At 35.4% G+C, this 21,151-nt stretch overlaps 1 protein-coding gene across 17 annotated transcripts in view; it reads right to left on the minus strand.

Annotated features, from left to right (window-relative positions):
- The window catches only part of MYO9A (myosin IXA), a 265,178-nt gene that overhangs the window by 101,067 nt on the left and 142,960 nt on the right, over positions 1 to 21,151 (minus strand). For all 17 annotated transcript variants that reach the window (XM_019735965.2, XM_074328221.1, XM_074328215.1 and 14 more), the window contains 3 exons: positions 13,639 to 13,714; positions 1,434 to 1,577; positions 47 to 86 (listed from right to left, as the gene is read on the minus strand). In XM_019735965.2, coding sequence (XP_019591524.2) covers positions 47 to 86; positions 1,434 to 1,577; positions 13,639 to 13,714 — 260 coding nt within the window. The remainder of the gene's footprint in view (positions 1 to 46; positions 87 to 1,433; positions 1,578 to 13,638; positions 13,715 to 21,151) is intronic.

Below are 21,151 nucleotides of genomic sequence, written 5' to 3' on the forward strand. Positions count from 1 at the left end.
TTATGAAACAGGGCACCAATGGAAAAATATTTTTCGTAATACCCACCTTTGGAAGGCCAGGCTTGGATTTCAAGTTTTTGTTTCTCCTAAAGAGACAAATCATACGTTAGAAACAACTATTGCAGATATGAATGATTTCCAAGTCTCTATTGAAACAAATTATATGCCATTTCCAAGATATAGGTCATCTATATAGAAACAATTTGATTCAACTAAGCAGGCACATTTGGGAAGGAAAATACGCATGGAAAAGAGAACAAGAAAAAAGATGCCTGTTCTGTAGTTATAAACAGACTTAAGCCTGATGATCAGTAACACAACATTGTACATTCAAAGCTCAAGTTTCATTTTCTTGTGGATGTTAATAGGGCTCTAATTTCTTTTCACTATGAAGTTTTGTTTCTGTCTTTTCAGGACTTTAAATAGATGCTTAACTTCATGAATTTTAAAAATATACTTTTTACGAAAACTCTTATTAAGATCTTCTACTTTTGGACATTAAAATTTCTCTTCTGCTTTTTCATTATTCATAACTCAAAATCATACTTATGTCAAGAATTTCTTTTATTACAGCTACAAAAAGAAAGGGAATAAAGGCCAATACTGAACATGGGCTGGGGAGCCAAAAGACCTGGGCTTGAATCTATGCTCTACCACCTACTAAGGTACGATTTTAACCTGTAGAAGCCTTGGTTTCATTATGTAATAATGTAAAATGACGATAATAACACTAATCTCTTAGAGTTGTGAGGATTAAATGAATTAATTCACAGTTCTGGAGTAGAGCAAGACCTACGTAAATTGAGCGTATTAACAGTTAAGCAATGACTTCGGGATTGAGGAATCCAATTCAGTCAATCCTACCTCTAGCTGGCGGTCAAAAGATATGCTTTGGAAGTGTCTGAAATACGTCCATATAGGTAGCTAAGAACTTTTTACTGGTCCACCATGCATGGTTATACCTATTTCCTCAAACCAGTTCTAGGACCAGGTAATAAGGAATGGCAGGCTTGAATGAGTGTTTACATATCACTATATATGGCTCCATTCACCATTCATAGGGGATTTTCCTGCCCAATATTTTTGGACTGCCAGAATCAAGGGACAATTGCAGTTAAAGAACAAGAATCAAAAAAAGAGGTAAGAGTTGTTTCTCTCTCTGGATATAGGGTCCAACAAACAGCAACAACGAATCATTTCTACACTGTGTATATTGAATTATGATTCTCCTGGCAAAATGAAAACAAAGAACAAACAAAAACCACCAGCTTAATAATGTGTGCGATTCCTAACTCTAAATGCTGACTACTTCTGAATCTTGTTTCACTCCAAATTCTATTCATGAAATAGGATCACCATCACTTCTTCGTTTTTTCGTCCAGAAATTTTAAACCACTCATAAAAACCAATCCACATTACTGATTAATACTAACGTGAGAATTCCATGGGCTCTTTCCAAGAGTTTGCTATTGGCTGAATTAGCAAATATACCCTCTTTGTCAAGCAAGGAGGTGCTACTTGATAGTCTGCTCTGGCGAATCCCAGTTCTGCCATTCCAGGCAATATCAAATGCATCACTGTAAAAATTAAACACAGTACAATTTGCTTCAGTTAATTAAGACATCTCTAATTAACACTCTCTAAATTGCATAAGTAAGTAAAATAAAACTTTAAACACTTAAATTTTAGAAAAGATGCTAAACCAGCAGCAAATGGTTTTAACAGAGAGATTATCAATCAATTTGGACTAACCTTTTACTCATTCAAAACAAAAAATTTCTAAGGATTCTGGCATATTCACATACAAGTGTACATGTAGATGAGTACATCATACAGCGGGTTAAATATATGGTTAAATATATTGTTAACCATTTAACAATCAGTAAATAATATAACATATTATAATATAAAGTAAAGCCTTTGTCTTCGTTAGATTTTAGAAAGTCCAAATGCCTTTTAACATTTTTTTTATTAGTTTCAGGTGCACAAAACAATGTAATAGTTAGACATTTATCATTTATGTCCCTCACACAGTGACAACCCCCTTCCCCCCTTCCACTACCCCTCTGACATCGCACACAGCCATTACATTTCCACTGTATATATCCCTAATGCTGTACTCGGCTTCTTGTAACTATATATATATATATATATAGTTACAAGAAGGAATATATATATGTATATGTATGTATGTATGTATATATACATATATATGTATATACATATACATATGCATATGCATATGCATATACATATACATATACATATACATATACATATATATATATATATATATATATATATAATTGTAGTTGACATTCATTATTGTTCAGCTTCAGCTTCAGGTGTACAGTGCAGTGACCAGGCATCTACATCTACTGAAGGAATTTCCAATCCTAATAGGCAATCCCATTCTAAGAATATTGAATTTCCTCCTCTGAGGTTTCTTCAGACACTCACTATTACACACACACACACACACACACACACACACCAAGTTACTAAGCTACTTCTGTGGGCTGAGCTCTATTCTAGGCACCGAAGATATAAGAATGAACAAAACAGATAAAATTATCAATGATTACGATAGGGGGCTTTCCACATAAAGACAGTGAGTTGCACACATATTTGGATTCTTCCAGAAACCCATTAAAACAATAAAATAATTTACAAGGGAACAAACACTTAAGAATGAAGAAAATATACAAAGAAACAACAGTAACACATTTTTGAAATACAGAAAATTGAAAAATATACAAAGTAGATTGCTTCTCAGTAGTAAACTTTGAATTAGCTGTGGGGAAAGTTAAGGCTCCAGAACTGGTGGTACCAAGTACCTCTGGAAGTGGTGGGAAAGGTAGGTTAAAAACAGGAGCACTAGTTGAAAGTCATTTAAGAAGCACTTGGAACGCCATGCAACCTGATAACCACTACTGCCTGACCTAAGCAAGAGTACGAACGAGCAAGTCTGTGAACTGGGCAGCACCAGGCATAACTGAGGATGAGTTTATAGACTACAAAGGAAATTATGAAAATAGAGATTCTTAGTCTTTTTACCCAGCTGGCTCCAGAATGCTGGCAGACGGGATACAGCTGACCCTTGAACAACACAGCTTTCAACTGTGTCAGTCCACTTATACACAAATTTTTAAATTAAATTTATTGGGGTGAAACTGGTTAGTAAAATTATATATGTTTCAAGTGTACAATTCTATAATACATCACCATCTATATATTGCATTGTGTGTTCAACACCCAAAGTCAGTTCTCCTTCCATCACCACGTATTTTACTCCCTTTTCTCTTTTCTACTACCCCCTTCCCCTCCTTACACTCTGGTAATGACTAAACTGTTACCTGTGTCTATGAGTTTTTGTTTCTTTGTTTGTCTTGTTCATTTGTTGCTTTCAGTTTTATATCCCACATATGAGTGAAGTCATATAGTTCTCGACTTTTTCTATCTGGCTTATTTCACTTAGCATGATAATCTAAGATCCATACATGTTGTCACAAATGGCAAATACACACACACATACACACACACCATATCTTTTTTATCCAAATGTCTATCTAAGGACATTTTGGTTGTTTCCATGTGTTGGCCACCGTGAATAATGCTATAATGAACATTATCTTTACAGATAAATGTTTCCAAGTTTTTGGGATAGAAACCTAGAAGAGGGATTGCTGGGTCATACGGTAATTCTATTCTTAATTTTTTTTTTTTTTTAAGATTTTATTGGGGGAGGGGAACAGGACTTTATTGGGGAACAGTGTGTACTTCCAGGACTTTTTTTCCAAGTCAAGTTGTTGTCCTTTCAATCTTAGTTGTGGAGGGTGCTGTTCAGCTTCAAGTTGTTGTCCTTTTGGTCTTAGTTGTGGAGGGTGCAGCTCAGCTCCAGGTCCAGTTCCCGTTTCTAGTTGCAGGGGGCACAGCCCACCATCCCTTGCGGGACTCGAACCGGCAACCTTGTGGTTGAGAGCCCGTGCTCCAACCAACTGAGCCATCTGGGAGGCAGCTCAGCTCAAGGTGCCATGTTCAATCTTAGTTGCAGGGGGCGGAGCCCACCATCCCTTGCAGGATTCGAGGAGTTGAACCGGCAACCTTGTGGTTGAGAGCCCACTGGCCCATGTGGGAATGGAACTGGCAGCCTTCGGAGTTAGGAGCAAGGAGCTCTAACCACCTGAGCCACTGGGCCGGCCCCTATTCTTAATTTTTTTAGGAACCTCCATACTGTTTTCCACAGTGACTACCAACTTACATTCCCTCCAACAGCGTATGAGGGTTCCCTTTTCTCCAGCTTTCTCCAGGAAACACAGAAATTCCCAAACAAGATGAACCCAAAGAGGCCCACACCAAGACACATCATAATTAAAATGCCAAAGGTTAAAAACAAAGACAGAATCTTAAAAGCAGAAAGAGAAAAGCAGTTACCTACAAGGGTGCTCCCATAAGACTATTAGCTGATTTCTCAACAGAAACTTTGCAAGCCAGAAGGGAGTGGCAGGAAATATTCAAAATGATTGAAAACCAACATCTATAACCAAGATTACTCTACCAAGGCAAGCTATACTTTAGAATCAAAGGACAAAGAGCTTCCCAGACAAGATAAAGCTAAAGGAGTTCATCACCACCAAACTAGTATTACAAGAAATGTTAGAAGAGCTTAAGATTTAAAAAAAAAAAAATCAAAAACATGGATAATAAAATGGCAATAACTACATATCAACAATTATTTTCAACGTAAATGGATTAAATGCTCTAAGCAAAAGATAGTGTGGTTGGGGGCTGGCCCGGTGGCTAAGGCGGTTGGAGCTCCATGCTCCTAACTCTGAAGGCTGCCAGTTCGATTCCCACATGGGCCAGTGGGCTCTCAACCACAAGGTTGCAGGTCAACTCCTGGAGTCCCGCAAGGGATGGTGGGCTCGGCCCCCTGCAACTAGCAACGGGAACTGGACCTGGAGCTGAGCTGCACCCTCCACAACTAAGACCAAAAGGACAACAACTTGAAGCTGAACAGCACCCTCCACAACTAAGATTGAAAGGACAACAACTTGACTTAGAAAAAAAGTCCTGGAAGTACACACTGTTCCCCAATAAAGTCCTGTTCCCCTTCCCCAATAAAATCTTTAAAAAAAAAAAAAAAGAAAAGAAAGAAAGACAGCATGGTTGAAAGAATAAGAAAATAAGACCTTTACATATGCTGCCAACAAGAGACTCACTTCAGATCAAAAGACACACAGAAATTCAAAGCTAAGGGACAGGAAAAAGATATTTAATGAAAGTGTAAAGGGGAAAAAAAAGTTATGCTACCAATACATACACCAGACAAAATAGACACTAAAATTAAGGCTATAACAAGTGACAAAGAAAGACCCAGTAATCCAACTTCTGAGTATTTATCCGAAGAAACCCAAAACACTACGTCGAGGGGACATGTGCACCCATATGTTCCTCACAGCATTGTTTACAGTAGCCAAGATGTGGAGGCAGCCTGGATGTCTGTCGGTGGAAGAATGGATAAAGAGCAGGTGGTACATACCATGTTTTCCCAAAAATAAGACCTAGCCGGACAATCAGCTCTAATGCGTCTTTTGGAGTAAAAATTAATATAAGACCCGGTCTTATTTTACTATAAGTAAAGTAGCTAAAATAAGTAATATTGTGTAATATAATATAATACAATACAATACCAGGTCTTATATAATACCAGGTCTTATATAATGTAATATAAGACTAGGTCTTATATTAATTTTTGCTCCAAAAGACGCATTAGAGCTGATGGTATGGACAGGTCTTATTTTTGGGGAAACACGGTAGATTTATGGGGGTGATAGATGGGAGGGAGTTGGGGCCAGGGTGAAAAAGGTGAAGGGATTCAGAAGTACAAATTGGTAGTTACAAAATAGTCATGGGGATATAAAGCATAGAGCATATAGTCAATGATATGGTAATAACTATGCATAATGCCTGGTGTGTATTACACTAGTCAGGGGATCATCACATCTTAAATTATATAAATGTGTAACCAGTATGCTGTACACTTGAAATTAATATAAAATAATACTGAATGTCAAAAACACAAAACAAAAAAAAGTAAAAGGATGACCCCCATACTGAGAGAAATATTTTCGAATCATATATCTAACAAGGGACCTGTATCTGGAATATAAAAATATACCACTCAAAAATAAGACAACCATATTTAAAAATAGGAAAATTTACTCAGAAATAGAAAGGAATGAACTACTGTTATTATGTAACAACTTGACAGACTAAGCATCCTGTTTAGTAAAAAAGTTAATCTCAAAATCTTATGAAGGGGTTTACAATATGCTACCCCAAAATATGCTACTTTGGTATAAGGATTATTTTGAGCTGAAGAGAACTGAAAACCAACAGATAACAGAAAGCAGGGCATAAAATTTCCTTTGTGTAGGTGTCCCTCTCTGCCACAGAAAAAAGAAAAGAGCAACTCATCACCTGAGACATAGAGTAGGCACTGAGATGAATTTACATAAACAAACCTTACTAAAAAACTTTCCACTCACTCCTATTCATCTTCCATCCACTCCCCTATATAATTCGTACTCACTTCCCCAAATTGAATTATCCCTTGAAACCTAAACGCCCTTAACATTGTAAAAAGGGTATATATAAGCCCCCAAGTATAACTGCTTAAGTTTCACTTTTCTGTGAACTTAGGCATGTAAACTATTAATAAAAATTTTATGCTTTTTCTTCTATCAATCTGTCTTTCATTAGTTTAATTCACAGGCCCCCATTTACTGAACCTATGAAGTTAGAGGAAAAGTTTTTGTTCCCTGACAATGTTATACTACCTGATTCTATTTATATAACATCCTTGAAATAAAACTATAAAAATAAAAAACACACTAGTGGTTGCTAAAAAACAGGACAGGGACAGGGATGGAGAGGAGTGAATACAAATCAGCAGCATGAATGGATCCTTTTGTAATGATGATAGAGTTCTGTATCTCGATTGTGGTTGGTTACATAAATCTATACATGAGATAAAATTGCACAACACTACACATATACACACATGCAGATTTTTTTAAATGATGAAAACTGTAGTCTAGTTAGTATTAATGTACTAAAGTAAATGTCATGGTTTTGATAAAGTACTACTACTATGTAAGATGTCACTGAAGTGAAACCGAGTGAAGAATATATAAGAGTCAATGAACTACCGTGTTTCCCGGAAATTAAGACCTAGCCGGACAATCAGCTCTAACACATCTTTTGGAGCAAAAATTAATATATAAGACCCGGTCTTATTTTACTATCATGTAAGAACAGGTCTTACATAATATAAGACTGGGTATAATATAATATAATATAATATAATATAATATAATATAATATAATATAATATAATATTAATGTAGGGTATAATACAAAATTTAATATAATATAATGACAGGTCTGATATTAATTTTTGCTCCAAAATATACATTAAAGTTGATTATCTGGCTAGGCCTTATTTTCGGGGAAACACATTATTTTTTCTTTCACACTATTTTCGAAACTTGTTTTGAAAAATGGAATATAACCTTAAAAATTATTTTCCTATTAAACCTTATTTTGAAGCACATTTTTTATTAGTTTCAGGTGCATGAAACAGCACAGTGATTAGATGTTTATATACTTCACTAACTGATAACCTCAATAAAGTCTATTACACTGTACATAGTTATTGTAATATTATTGGCTATATTCCCTATGCTGTACTTTATACCCCCATAACTATTTTTTTATACCTGACATTCAATATTACTTTATATTAATTTCAGGTGAATAGCATATTGGTTAGACATTTACATAATTTATGAAGTGATCGCCCAATAAGTCTAGTACCCATGAGACACTACACATAGTTTTTACAGTATTATTGACTATATTCCCCATATTGTACATCCCCATGGCTGTTTCATGACTACCAATTTGTAGTTCTTAACCCCTACACCTTTGTCACCCAACCCCCAACCCTCTTCCATCTGGTAAACATCAGTTTGTTCCATGTATCTATGCATCCGTTTCCACTTTATTTTTTCTTTAGATTTCACATATAAGTGAGATCACATGGTATTTGTCTTTCTCGGTCTGACTTATTTCAGTTAGCATAATACCCCCTAGGTCCATCCATGTTATCACAAATGGTAAGATTTCATTTTTTTTATGCAGAGTAATAATCCATTTTGTGTGTGTGTGTGTGTGTGTGTGTGTGTGTGTGTGTGTATCACAATTTCTTTATTTAATCATCTACTGATGGACATTTCTTGTTGTTTCCATACCTTGGCTATTGTAAATAACACTGCGTGAACATAGGGGTGCATATATCTTTTTGAATTCGTGTTTTGGTTTCTTTGGATGCCCAGGAGTGGAATTGCTGGGTCATCAGGCAGTTCTATTTCCATTTTTTTTCCATACTGTTTTCCATAGTGGCTGCACCAATCTGCAATCCCATCAACCGTGTACAAGGGTTCCCTTTTCTCTACATCCTCACCAACACTTGTTGTTTGTTGATTTATTGATGATGAATCAACAGGTGTGAAGTGATATCTCATTGTAGTGTTTATTTGCATTTCTCTGATGATTAGTGACATTGAGTATCTTTTCATATGTCTATTGGTCATCTGTATGTCCTCTTTGGAGAAATGTCTATTCCAGTTCTCTGCCCATTTGTTCATTGCACTGTTTGTTTTTTTGGGGTTAGTTGTACGAATTTTTTAAAACAAATTTTGGATATTAACCCTTTATCAGATGCATCATTGGCAAGTATCTTCTCTCATTCAGTACGATGTCTTTTCGTTTCCTTGATGGTTTTCTTTGCTGTGAAAATCTTTTTAGTTTGATGCAGTCCCATTTTTTTTTGTTTGTTTCCCTAGCACAAGGAGATAGATTATCAGTAAAATATTACTACAGGTAATGTCTGACAGTTACTTCCTAAGTTTTCTTCTAGAAGTTTTATGGTTTCAAGTCTTACGTTTCAGTCTTAATCCATTTTGTGTTTAATCTTGTACATGGGGTAAGAATGTGGTTTTTCTTTGTTTTTTTCTTTGGTTTTTTCGCCTCTATTCGTTTATTTCTGCTCTAACCTTTCGTTTCTTCTACTTACTTTGGACTTTGTTTGCTGTTCTTTTTCCAGTTCCCATAAACGTAAAGTTAGATTGCTTATTTGAGATTTTTCTTGTTTCTAGAGATAGGCCTGTATTGACTAAATTTCCCCATTAGGACTGCTTTTGCTGTGTCCCACAGATTTTGAGTCATTGTATTTTCATTTTTGTTTGTCTCAGGTATATTGATTTCTCCTTGATCTCATTGTTGACCCCCAGTTTTCAGTTCCATGTTATTTAGTCTCCATGTACTTATGTATTTTATGTCTTTTGCAGTATTTTTCTTGTAGTTGATTTCTAGTTTCATACCATGTAGTCAGAGAAGATGCCTGATATGACTTCAATTTTCTTAAATTTATTGAGACTTATTTTGTGGTCTAACATGTGGTCTATTTAAGAAAATGTCCCAGGTACACTTGACAAGAACGCATATTCTGTTGCTGTAGGGTGAAATGCTCTAAAAATATCAATTAAATCCATCTGGTCTATTGTATTATTTAAGACCAGTGTCACCTTGTTGATTTTCTGTCTAGAGGATCTGTCCATTGGTGTCAATGGAGTGTTATAATCCCCTACTATGATTCTATTACTGTTAATCTCTGCCTCTATGTCAGTCAATATTTACTTTATATATTTAGGTACTCCTATGTTGGGTGCATAGATGTTTATTAGGGTTATGTCCTCTTGTTGGATGGATCCCTTTATCATTATGTAATGTCTTTTGTCTCTTATTACGGTCTTCATTTTAAAGTATTTTTTCTGATATAAATATTGCTACCCCAGCCTTTTTCTCATTTCCATTTGCATGAAATATCTTTTTCCATCCCTCTACTTTCAATCTATGTGTGTCTTTTGATCTGAGGTGGGTCTTTTATAGACAGCATATGTATGGATCTTGTTTTGTTATCCACTCAACTACCTTATGTCTTTTGATTGGATTATTTGATCCATTTACATTTAAAGTGATAGATAGCTACATAGTTATTGCCATTTTATTATTCATATTTTTTATCTTCTTTTGTTTGTCTGTTTCCCCTGTTCTTCTTAAAGAAGTACCTTTAACATTTCTTGTAATACTGGCTTCATGGTAATTAATTCCTTTAGCTTTTTCTTGTCGGGGAAGCTCTTTATCCCTCCTTCAATATTTAATGATAGCTTTGCAGGGTACAGTAGTCTTGGTCGTAGGCCCTTGTGTTTCATCACTTTGAATATTTCCTGCCAATCCCTTCAGGCCTGCAAAATTTCTGTTGAGAAATCAGCTGACAGTCTTAGGGAGCACCCCTGTAAGTAACTAGTTGTCTTTCTCTTGCTCCTTTTAAGATTCTGTCTTTGTGTTTAACCTTTGGCATTTTAATTATAATGTGTCTTGGTGTGGGCCTCTTTGCGTTCATCTTGTTTGGGACTCTGCACGTCCTGGCCTTGTATGTCTATTTCTTTCCCCAGGTTACGAAAGTGTTCTATCATTTTTTCAATTAGGTTTTCAATCCTTTGTTCCCTCTCATCTCCTTCTCATACTCCTATGTTGTGAATGTTGTTATGCTTGATATCCCAGAGGCCCCTTAGACTATCTTCATTTTTTTTTTAATTCTTTTTTCTTTTTGTTGTTCTGATTGGGTGTTTTCTGCTACCTTGTATTCTAAATTGTTGATTTGATCCTCTGCTTCATCTAATTTGCTGATTCCTCCTAGTGTATTCTTTATTTCAGTTATCATAGTCTTTATTTCTGACTGGTTCTTTTTTATGGTTTCTATGTCCTAATTTATGCCCACTATCTCTGTGTTGACGTTCTCACTAAGTTCCTTAAGAATTCTTATAACCAGTGTTTTAAACTGTCTCTGGTAGGTTGGTTACCTCCGTTTTGTTTAGTTCTTTTTCTGGAGTTTTCTCCTGCTCTTTTATTTGGGATATGTTTCTTTGTTTTCTCATTCTGGCTGCCTTTCTGTGTTTGCTTCTATGTAGTAGGTAGATCTCCCATGTCTTTCAGTCTTTGCAAGGTAGCCTTATGTAGTAGGTGCCCTGTGGGGTCCAGTAGTGCAGTCTCCCTAATCACCTGTGTGTGTGTTCCAGGACTGTCCCTTGTGTGTTGTGTGTACTCTCTTTTTGTAGTTGAGCCTTAATTGCTTTTGGCTTGTCAGTGGGTGGGATTAACTCTCAGGCTGACTGGCTGTAAGGATTGGCTATGCCCACAGTATATGAGCTGCTGTGTGGGGACTGACGCCTCAAAGGGAAACATTTTAGAGATACAGATATTTGGAATTCACCAAATAAATGGTGGGTACCCAATAAATTACAAAATATATCTCTACCCAAATATTATTTGACTGTTATCTGTGTATCCCATGATTTATTCTATCTTTCTTGATGGATGCTCTTAGGAACCTTAAGGTACCATATCCAGGCTGAAACTTTCATTACCCATCCAAAATTGCAAAACTGTTGCTGCTCCTATATTCCATATCTAAATACTAAGCCAGAAATCTAGAAACCATCCTTAATTATTCCCTCTCCTCACCCAATGCAGTCTAAAAATTTTATATAGATACATTCTCTCTCTCTGCCCTCTCCCTCTACTCCCCTCATCTCCTTTCCCTCTTGCTCCTCCTCTCCCTCTCTCTGAAAGGAAGGCATACCAGAATTACAATCACAGATTAAGAAGATAAGCTTGGCCAAGAACAAATTTTGGTAATTCCCAAACCAGTTCTCTTCCTCCTACATGCTATGGAAAGGTCTAGGGCAAAACAGGTAAGTTATATTATACTAGTATTTTATATTCGGTTAACAGGAAGAGTCCCAGCATTAGAATGGCAGGTTCAATGGTGGTGAAATAGAAGATTAGAAGTGAAAGAAAAAAATTGGCTGTGCCACAGTAAAGGAGAAGTATCAATGCAATGCTAGGGAAGACAGAGAACCTCTGTGTGCACTTAAAAATCTTTGTACCAGTAGGTTGTTTCAATGAAATGATGATATAGGTATTTGTTTCAGATTTTCAAGAGTTAGGTATTTCAGAGTCTCCTTTAGCTTAGCATATTGCTACTAAGATTGAAGGCATACACAGTGTTTTTTTTCTCTATGTATACTTTCTCTATGCATAAAGTAGAGAAGACCCAATATATATTTCTTACAAACTCTGAATCCTCATGAAATAAGGTGAGAGACATACAGAGTCTCTCTTAATTTCCCCCCTTAATTTAGGTTCACAGCAATGTATACCTACCACCACCACCCACTCCAAGCCATTATCTCTTCCCAGAACTATTAGTCTCCCTGTATCCAGTCTTGTGCCTCACCAAATCTCCAGAAATCAACCAGAGAGATTCTTCTGAAATGTCAGTCAGTCCCCTGCTTAAAAGCATTAAATCACTTCTATTACCCTGATGATGAAGTCCAATCTTTCTAATATGGCTAATAAAGCCCTATATGAACTAGCCTCTGACTATTTTTTTCTTTCTAGAGTCAAGTCTCATCACTTTTTTCTTCATACTCACATTCTTTTACTTTTTTGTATCATGCTCTCTAGAAAGAGCTCTCTGTTTTTCTTCCTGGACCTTCATACACGTTGCTCCTGGACTGCATCACCCCCACCTTCACAGGGTTCAGTTCTCTCAGACAAGTTAAACATTCCTTTTTCTGAAAAAACCTTTCTGATGCATCTGCCCCGTTGGACTCACTTTATTGTGATATTTGCTTTATTGCGGTGGTCTGGAACCAAACCCGCAGGGTATGTCTGTACTGTCAATAGACTTAATTGAAGGTACACAGGTCACCAGATTAATGATAAATTTGTACTTGGGTAAAATTTAATATGCAAATATGGCTGTGGATTTCATCATTAGTCAAGTTATCACTGTTAAGAAAACAAAATGCATACACCATAAAGATAGCAAATAGTTCAATCTGTTGGCACTTGAATTCTTCATTAAAAGTGGTTAAAAGGTAAGCTCTGATGATCACATTCATCAAGAAAAGATAGTCAAAGGTTTGATGGACATCAAACTACTCAGTTATTATTTACCAGTAAGATTTCTCCACAGAAAGCAGAAGAATAATTTTGCAAAAGAACATAAAATGCAACAAGGTTCTCAGAAATTAAAACAGATGCATTCATTTTAAATTATTTTGTTTTTCATTGTATAACCATTTTACCAGAGGCAATCTTAGATAATTTAGTCCTAATAGTTTTGTTAATTCTAATGTTATTAACTTATTACACCATTCATAAAAGATTTAAGAAATAAAAACCAAACTATGCCTGCTTTTCTTCATATTTTTAAAGCCACAAAGGTATTGGGGTCAAATATATGGTGATGGAAGGAGAACTGACTCTAGGTGGTGAGCACACAATGTGATATAGAGATGACGTATTATAGAATTGCACACTTGAAACCTATGTTTTACTAACCATTGTCACTCCAATAAATTTAATTTAAAAAAAAGTATTAATAAGTATTCTAGTTATTTCTTCTATACTTCCTTGAAAACATAAACCAAACATACTTACTGTTGGTGTTTTTCATTTAGAGTATTCATGCCCTGGAGATCAGAAAGAGGAGTCCTGGGATTTTTCCGGGTTATACCTAGCACATAAAAAGCAGAAAATTTCAAATCAATGCTAAGAGAAAATAACCATGAAACAATATACCTAAGGACAAATGAAATTAATATGCTTTGATAGTAAATATGTGCTGAGTATGTCAGAAATGTCTAAATGACATGAACCAAATCCAATGACTACAACTTACAAATCTGACTTAGACAACAATGAACCCAACTAGGGAATTTAATAATAAATTCTTTTATTCCTTCTCTAATTTAAACATTATCAGAAAATACAAGGGTAACTAGGCTGAAAGTCTCAAAGCATACAAGCTCATTCCTTATTTTAATATTTAAAAAATTCCTAATGATTTCTTTGCATCATTTTTCAGCTGACATGGACTACAGATTTTAAAGATCAATTAATCTTACATATAAAACCACAGAGAATCAAAGATGACAAAGTGCTTCCTTAAGAATTACCAACATAAGGCTATCAATTTTCATAATGTACACATGCACACAAAGACATTTACTATAGGTAAGAAACACTGGAAAGGAAGTAAAAGTATCTCTATTCAAGACAACAATCAATTCCATTTCTACACAATTGCAATAAACAATAAGAAAATAAAATTAAGAAAACAAGTCTATTAATAGTAACATTAAAGTAATATAAAAGGAATTAGTTTAACAAAAAAAAGTATAAAATGCCTATACTGTAAACTATATAATTAAAAGAAATTAAAGAATATCTAAATAAATGGAATGTCATCCATGCTCATGGACTGGAACAGTTAATAGTATCAAGAGGGCAATTCTTTCCAAAGTGATCTACAGATCTATGCAATCTCTACTAAAATTCTAACTACGTTTTTTTGGAAAACTGAATAAACTGATCCTATAATGCAAGGGACACAGAATAACCAAAACGACATTGAAAAAGAAGAATGGTAGGAGAACTCTCACTTCCTAAATTCAAAACTAACTACAAAGAAACTAACTCAGACAATATGGTACCAGCATAACAGAAAAAGAAATCGATGGAAAGGAACTCAGAGTAAAGAAATAAACATTTACATTTATGTTCAACTGAACTGTGATAAGAGTGCTAAGGCAATTCAATGGAAAAAGCATAATCTTTTCAATAAATAGTCTTGGGAAAACTAGATATCCACATGCAAAAGAATAAAATTGAATCAAAAATCAAAATTTAAGTGCTAAACATATAAAACTCTTAAAAGAAAACAAAGGAGTAAATTTTTCTAACATTGGATTAGGCCATAGTTACTTAGATATGACACTAAAAGGACAAGCAACCAAAGAAAAAAATGGATAAACTGAACATCACCACAATTTAAAACTTTCATGCTTCAAAGGACACTGTATCAGGAAGTGAAAAGACAATACACAGAATGGTAGAAAATGATTGCAAATCAAGTATCTGATAAGAAACTTGAATCCAAATATAAAAAGAACTCTTGCAATTGAAAAATAAAAAGGCAACCAAATTTAAAAATGGACAAAGGATTATACATTTTGAACCAAAGAACAGACATTTTCCCAAAGATATGCAAATTGTGAATAAGCCCATGAAAAGATGCTAAACATCATTAGTCATCAGAGAAATGAAAATCAAACTACAATGAGATACCAGCTCACACCCACTAGAATAACTATAATAAAAAGAACAGTAAGTGTTGGCAAGGACATGGAAAATATTGGAACCTTTCATACAATGCTGAATGTGAAATGATATAGTCACCGTGTAAAATAGTCTACCTAGCAGTTCATCAAAAATTAAACATAGTTACTATAGGACCCAGCAATTCCTCTAAGTATATACCTAAAAGAATAGAAGACACGTATCCACACCAACATAAAAACTGTTATTGGAAATATATGGCTTGGGATCCACAAACTCCGTTAGGACTTTAAACAACTTTGTTTTCCTATATATCTGATATTTTTTCATTTTATTTACTCAGTTACTAAGTCATGGTCACCAATTTCCTATGACAAATTATCACTTTCTATCCTTCATATCCATTCTTCTGTGTATTGAATCACAATCATCTCAGGCCTTTCCTCAATATTAGTAATTTTCAGCTATTTCCTCTATTTCTTGAGCTCACACATGTTGCTTTACACCTCTGCTTGTTTTAGTAGCATACCTATTTTCAGTATCATACTGATCTTTTATAGCCTCAAGTCTGTGCTGTTGTTTTATTGGATTTATGTTCTCAAATTCTTCTATACTGTAAAATGCTCACAGGGACATTTCTTCTCTTTTTTGGGAGTATCATTCCTGCAAACACCATAAGGTGTTTCTTTTTTGGGTGGTTCTTTTATGCATATCATTTCACTTCCTTATTTCCCTTTATGTAATGATTTTAACAATTATTAAATATTTTAAACATTAAAAAGCCCTAAGGAATAGTATAGTGAACACTTGTAAGTAATCACCCAGATTAGAAAATGAAACCTAATGCACCTCTTTGACCCCATTCCAATAGCATCAAATCCCAACATTGCCTACTTGTTTGAATTCTCATAAAAGGACTTTAAAATAGCTGTCATTCTGCTCAATGATTTAAGATGGTCTTACTGAGTTAACAAACAGGAAATTTCAGGAATAAAATGGAAGCTGTCAAAAGGAACCACATGGATATTCTGGTACTAAAATCTGAAATTTTCTGAAATGAAAAATTCATTCTATGGGTTTAAGAGGAGACTTGAAACAGCATAAGGAATTTGAAATCAGATAAATAAAAATTATCCAATCTAAAAAACAGAAAGCAAAAATAAGGAAAAATGAACAGAGTATGAGGAATCTGTGAGACAATATCAAATATCCTAAGAACATGTCTATAAAGGAAAAGAGAAATTGCAGCAGAAAATTGATTTGAAAAAATTTTGGTCTAAAATTTCCTAAATTTAATTAAAAACAGGTCCAAAAGGTACAGTAAATCCCAAACACAATAAATATTTAGGTACATCACAAATTGCTGAAAACCAAAGAATAAAGAGAAAATCTTGAAACAGAGAGAGGAAAAAAGGTGATTTCAATATGAAAGAATGACAATAGGATATCTCAGTTTATCATCACAAATAATGTAGGAAAGAAGAAAATGGAACATCCTTAAAAGGCCAAAAGTTTGATAGTTCCTAATCATGTTAAATATATGACTACTTTATGACACACTAACTTCACTGGTAAGTTTTACCCAAGGAATTACAATATAGGTACACAGGGCAGCTTCCTAGTCAAGATGGCAGAAGAGGTAAAAGCTGTGCTTGCATCCTCTCACAACCACAACAAAATTACAACTAAACTACAGAACAAACATCACTGCAAATTGCCTGAAGTCTAGCTGAACAGAAGTCCTATAACTAAGGACATACAGAAGAAGTCACCTCAAGACCCACAGAATGTGTGGCAACACAGAATGCACTGGTCCCACAACCATGAGTGGCATTTAAAAGTCGGGAGAGATATCTCGGCTGCAGAGGGCACCCTGAGGAACGAGAGGTCCCAACTCCACACCAGGTTTCCCAGTCTGGGGAGAGAAATCCCCAGAACTTCTGGATGTGAAAACCAGGAGAGATTGCGGCTGAGTGAGAGAAAGGGCTGCTGGAGTCCCAGGCGTTCCTTTTAAAGGGCCCACACAGAGACTTACTCACTTACGCACTCACTCATTCTGAGCTCCAGCACTGGGGCAGCAGCTGCAAAGGTGCTAGGGACATACAGAGAGGAACTGAATTCTCTGGGCTCAGGACAAGGGCTGAAGCGACAGCTTTCTCCCAGACCAAAGTGCTGGCAGGAAACACTGTTCCTTTGTTGAGCCTTCCCCCATACCAAAGTGCACACCGCACCAGGCATCATATCTGAGTCTCCATCAACCTGGCTGACACCCTTCGCCCCATCCTAGTGATTGAGACCCTGCCCCACCCAATTTTAGGGAACACGGAAGCTGCTTCCACTGGCATTTCCATACAAATGGCCTGTCTTGGCTCATGCTGTGGCAGGCACAAGAGCCCTGATAAAGGGAATCCTGCTCCAGAGATCAGGCACTGCATATCAACTTCTCCACTGTAGTCACAGCCAGTCCTCACATGTCACTCATGTATTTGGTGGCAAGCCTTAGTACTTGTTGACTAGTGACTTCAGTGGGATTTTTTAATAGGGCTACTCACAAATGGCAGTTCTCTACTCTCAGAGAGAGTGATCAGAGTGGGAGCTAACAAGCAAGATATTACCTAAATGAACAAAGTGCAGTCTTTCAAAACTTAGTTTCAGAAGTGACATACTATTACTTCTGCCATGTCCTATAGACAACACAGACCAACACTCGTAAAATGTGAGAGGAGACTGTACAAGGTTGTGAATACCAGAAGATGTGGATAATGAGAATATCCAAGAGGCTGGCTGCCATAGATGTATAAATGGAATTTATAAATTTCACTTTCCGAGTATTCATGGCTAGAATATTACAATTTAATTTCATATATTTACCTGCTATCCTGTGAGATTGTTAAATTCACTTTTTAGATCAAAGAGCATTTTTTAAACTTCTTAGCACTTTCTATATAGATGATCATGCTGTCTACATTTTCCTTTTCAATCTATGTACCTTTTATTTCTTTTCCTTGCCTTATTCCACTGTCTATGACCTTTAGTACAATGTTAAATTCAGTGGCAAAAACAGACATCTTTACCTTGTTCTCAGTATCAAAGAAGTATTCAGTCTTTCACCATTCAGTGTAAAGTCTACTGCAGGCTTTTCATGTGTATTCTCTGTAAAGTTGAAAAGGTGGCCTTCTGTTCCTAAGCTGCTAAAAGTTTTTAAAGAGGAATGGGTATAGAATTGTGACAAATTCTCTTCATCCATCTACTGAGATAATCTTAGGTTTTTTTCCTTTGTTAGATGGTTGAAATGATGAGTTCTATTGATTGATTTCCTACTATCAAACCAACCTTTCATTCCCGGAATAAATTCCACTTAGCCTTCATGTATTATCCTTTAATGTACTCCTGAATTCAGCGTCCTTTTATTGAAGATTTCTACATCTATTATTGTGAGGTATGTTGGTCTGTAGTTTTCCTATACAGTTTTTGTCTGGTTTTGGTATTTGAGTAACAATACTGACCTCATGATATGATTTGTACAGTGTTCCTTGCTTCTCTATTTTCTGAAAAAGTTGAGATGAACTGGTATTATTCCTTTCTTAAATGTTTCTTAAATAAAATTTACTATTGAAGCTATCTAGGCCCAAACTTTTTTTGTGTTTACGTGTGGGAAGATTTTACTTATGAATCCAATTATCGTTAAAAGACATAGGACTAATCAGATTTTCGATTTTTCCTTGGGTCCATTTAGATGACTTGTTGACATTTGATGAATTTATCCATTTCATCTAGGTTGAATTTATTAGCATAAATATTCATAATTTCTCCGCAACTTTTTGGTGTCTGTACTATATGTAACTGTGTCTACTCTTTCATTCCAGATAATAGTATTTGCTCTTCACTCATGTTTCTTGATCGGAATGGCCAGAACTGAACAGTCTGATTTGGCAGCCACTAGCCGTATGTGGTCATTCAAATTTAAATTGATTTAATTAAAACTTCAGTTTTAAATTAAAAAATAGAATTTCAGGTGCTTAACAGACACATGTGACTAATGGCTAGTTTTGGACAACATAGTTGGAGAAGATTTCCATCTTCACAGAAAGTGCTATTGAACAATGCTGGGCTCAAACTTTACCAATTTCATTGTTCTTTGCGAAAAACCAACTTTTGGTTTCCATTGATTTTTCTCTACTGTCGATTTGCTTTGTATTCACTGATTTTAGTTCTTATCATTTACTTCCTTCTAGTTGTTTTGGGCCTAACATGCTCTTCTTGTTGTAGCTTCATAAAGTGAAAGCTTAGATCATTAATTTGTGACCTATTCTTTTCTAATATAAAGATTTAAAGCCATCAATTTACTTCCAACCACTTTAGTTAGATTACACATGTTGTAATATGTTGTTTCCATTATCATTCAGATCAAAATACTTTCAAGTTGTCCTTATGAATCTTTCTTTAACTCGAGTTATTTATACATGTTGTTTATTTTCCAAATATATAAGGATTTCCCAGATAACTTTCTATTACTAATTTCTATTTTACTTTAAATAGAAATACTTTAAATTTCAATGATCTGTGTGACCATAGTATTATTGCCTGAGGCCAGGGACATTAAGGCAGGCGCTGTCAGCAAGGTAGGAGCCAGGTGCACCAAGCCCACAGCTCTTTTCTAACAACTGCTGATCCTTCATCGTTTTCACGCACATCACAATCTCCACTGTCCCAAGACTAGATTGAAGGTCAAAAGTATGAGTTCAAATTAAAATGAAGTTCTTCTATTCTCTTTCTCTTCCACCTACCACCTTATTCCTTCTCCTTTCCAGGATTCCTAGCCTTTACAGAAGTGGGGCTGCAGCTCATACTCCCACAAAACCCCAATTTCACCCCACTCCTCTAATTTCCTTTCTGCCAAATCTCAGAGAATAGTCACCACAGAGAGGTGGAAGCACTAGAAAAGGAGGAAAAGCCAAAATACCATTATATGCCTTAATCTTGAAGGTTACACTGTCACTTCTGCCACATTCTATTTATTAGAAGTGAGTCACTATGTACAGCACATGCATTTTGAAGGGAGGAGTATCAAAGAATTTGTGGATACATTTTAAACCAGCAAAACAATGTAATAATTTTTACCTTAAATAGTCATATATCTTTTATAAATAAAGAGAAGAAAATGTGTACAGTAATTTGTTTTTATGCATATTTATTGCTTCTGGTTTCTTTATTCCTTCCAAAAATTCATGGATCAGCGAACTACAGTCCATGGGCATCAGCAAACTAGAGTCCACTACCTGTTTTTGTATGGCCTGCGAACTAAAAATGGTTTTTACAGTTTTAAATGCTTCAGGAAAAAACAAAAAAATCAATTCAATAATATTTTTGTGACATGCGAAAATTATATGCTATTTAAATTTCAGTGTGCATAATAAAGTGTTCCTGGAATAAAGTTTGCCTGGAAAATAGCCATGCCCATTTGTTTATGTATTATTTATGGCTCTAAGGCTACAGAGACCACCTAACCCACAAAACCTAAAATGTTTACTATCTAGCCCTCTGCAGAAAAAGTTTGCCAACTTCTATTATATATCCAGGCTACCATCTGGTGTCATTTCCCTTTAGCCTAAAGAACTTCCATTATCATTTCTATGTATTATGGCGACAAATTCTCTGCTTCTGTTTATCTGAAAATATCTTTATTTTGCCTTCATTTTTTAAGGATACTGTTGCTAACTGATAACTGGACACTGTGGATAAGACATTGTAGCAACACTGGATTCTGTTATGTTCTTCTGAAAACTGTTGCTATTTCTTCTAACTGATAGTTAACTTGTCTGGTCCCAAACTA

Source organism: Rhinolophus sinicus, linkage group LG03, assembly GCF_036562045.2.
Source record: "Rhinolophus sinicus isolate RSC01 linkage group LG03, ASM3656204v1, whole genome shotgun sequence".
Taxonomy (NCBI): domain Eukaryota; kingdom Metazoa; phylum Chordata; class Mammalia; order Chiroptera; family Rhinolophidae; genus Rhinolophus; species Rhinolophus sinicus.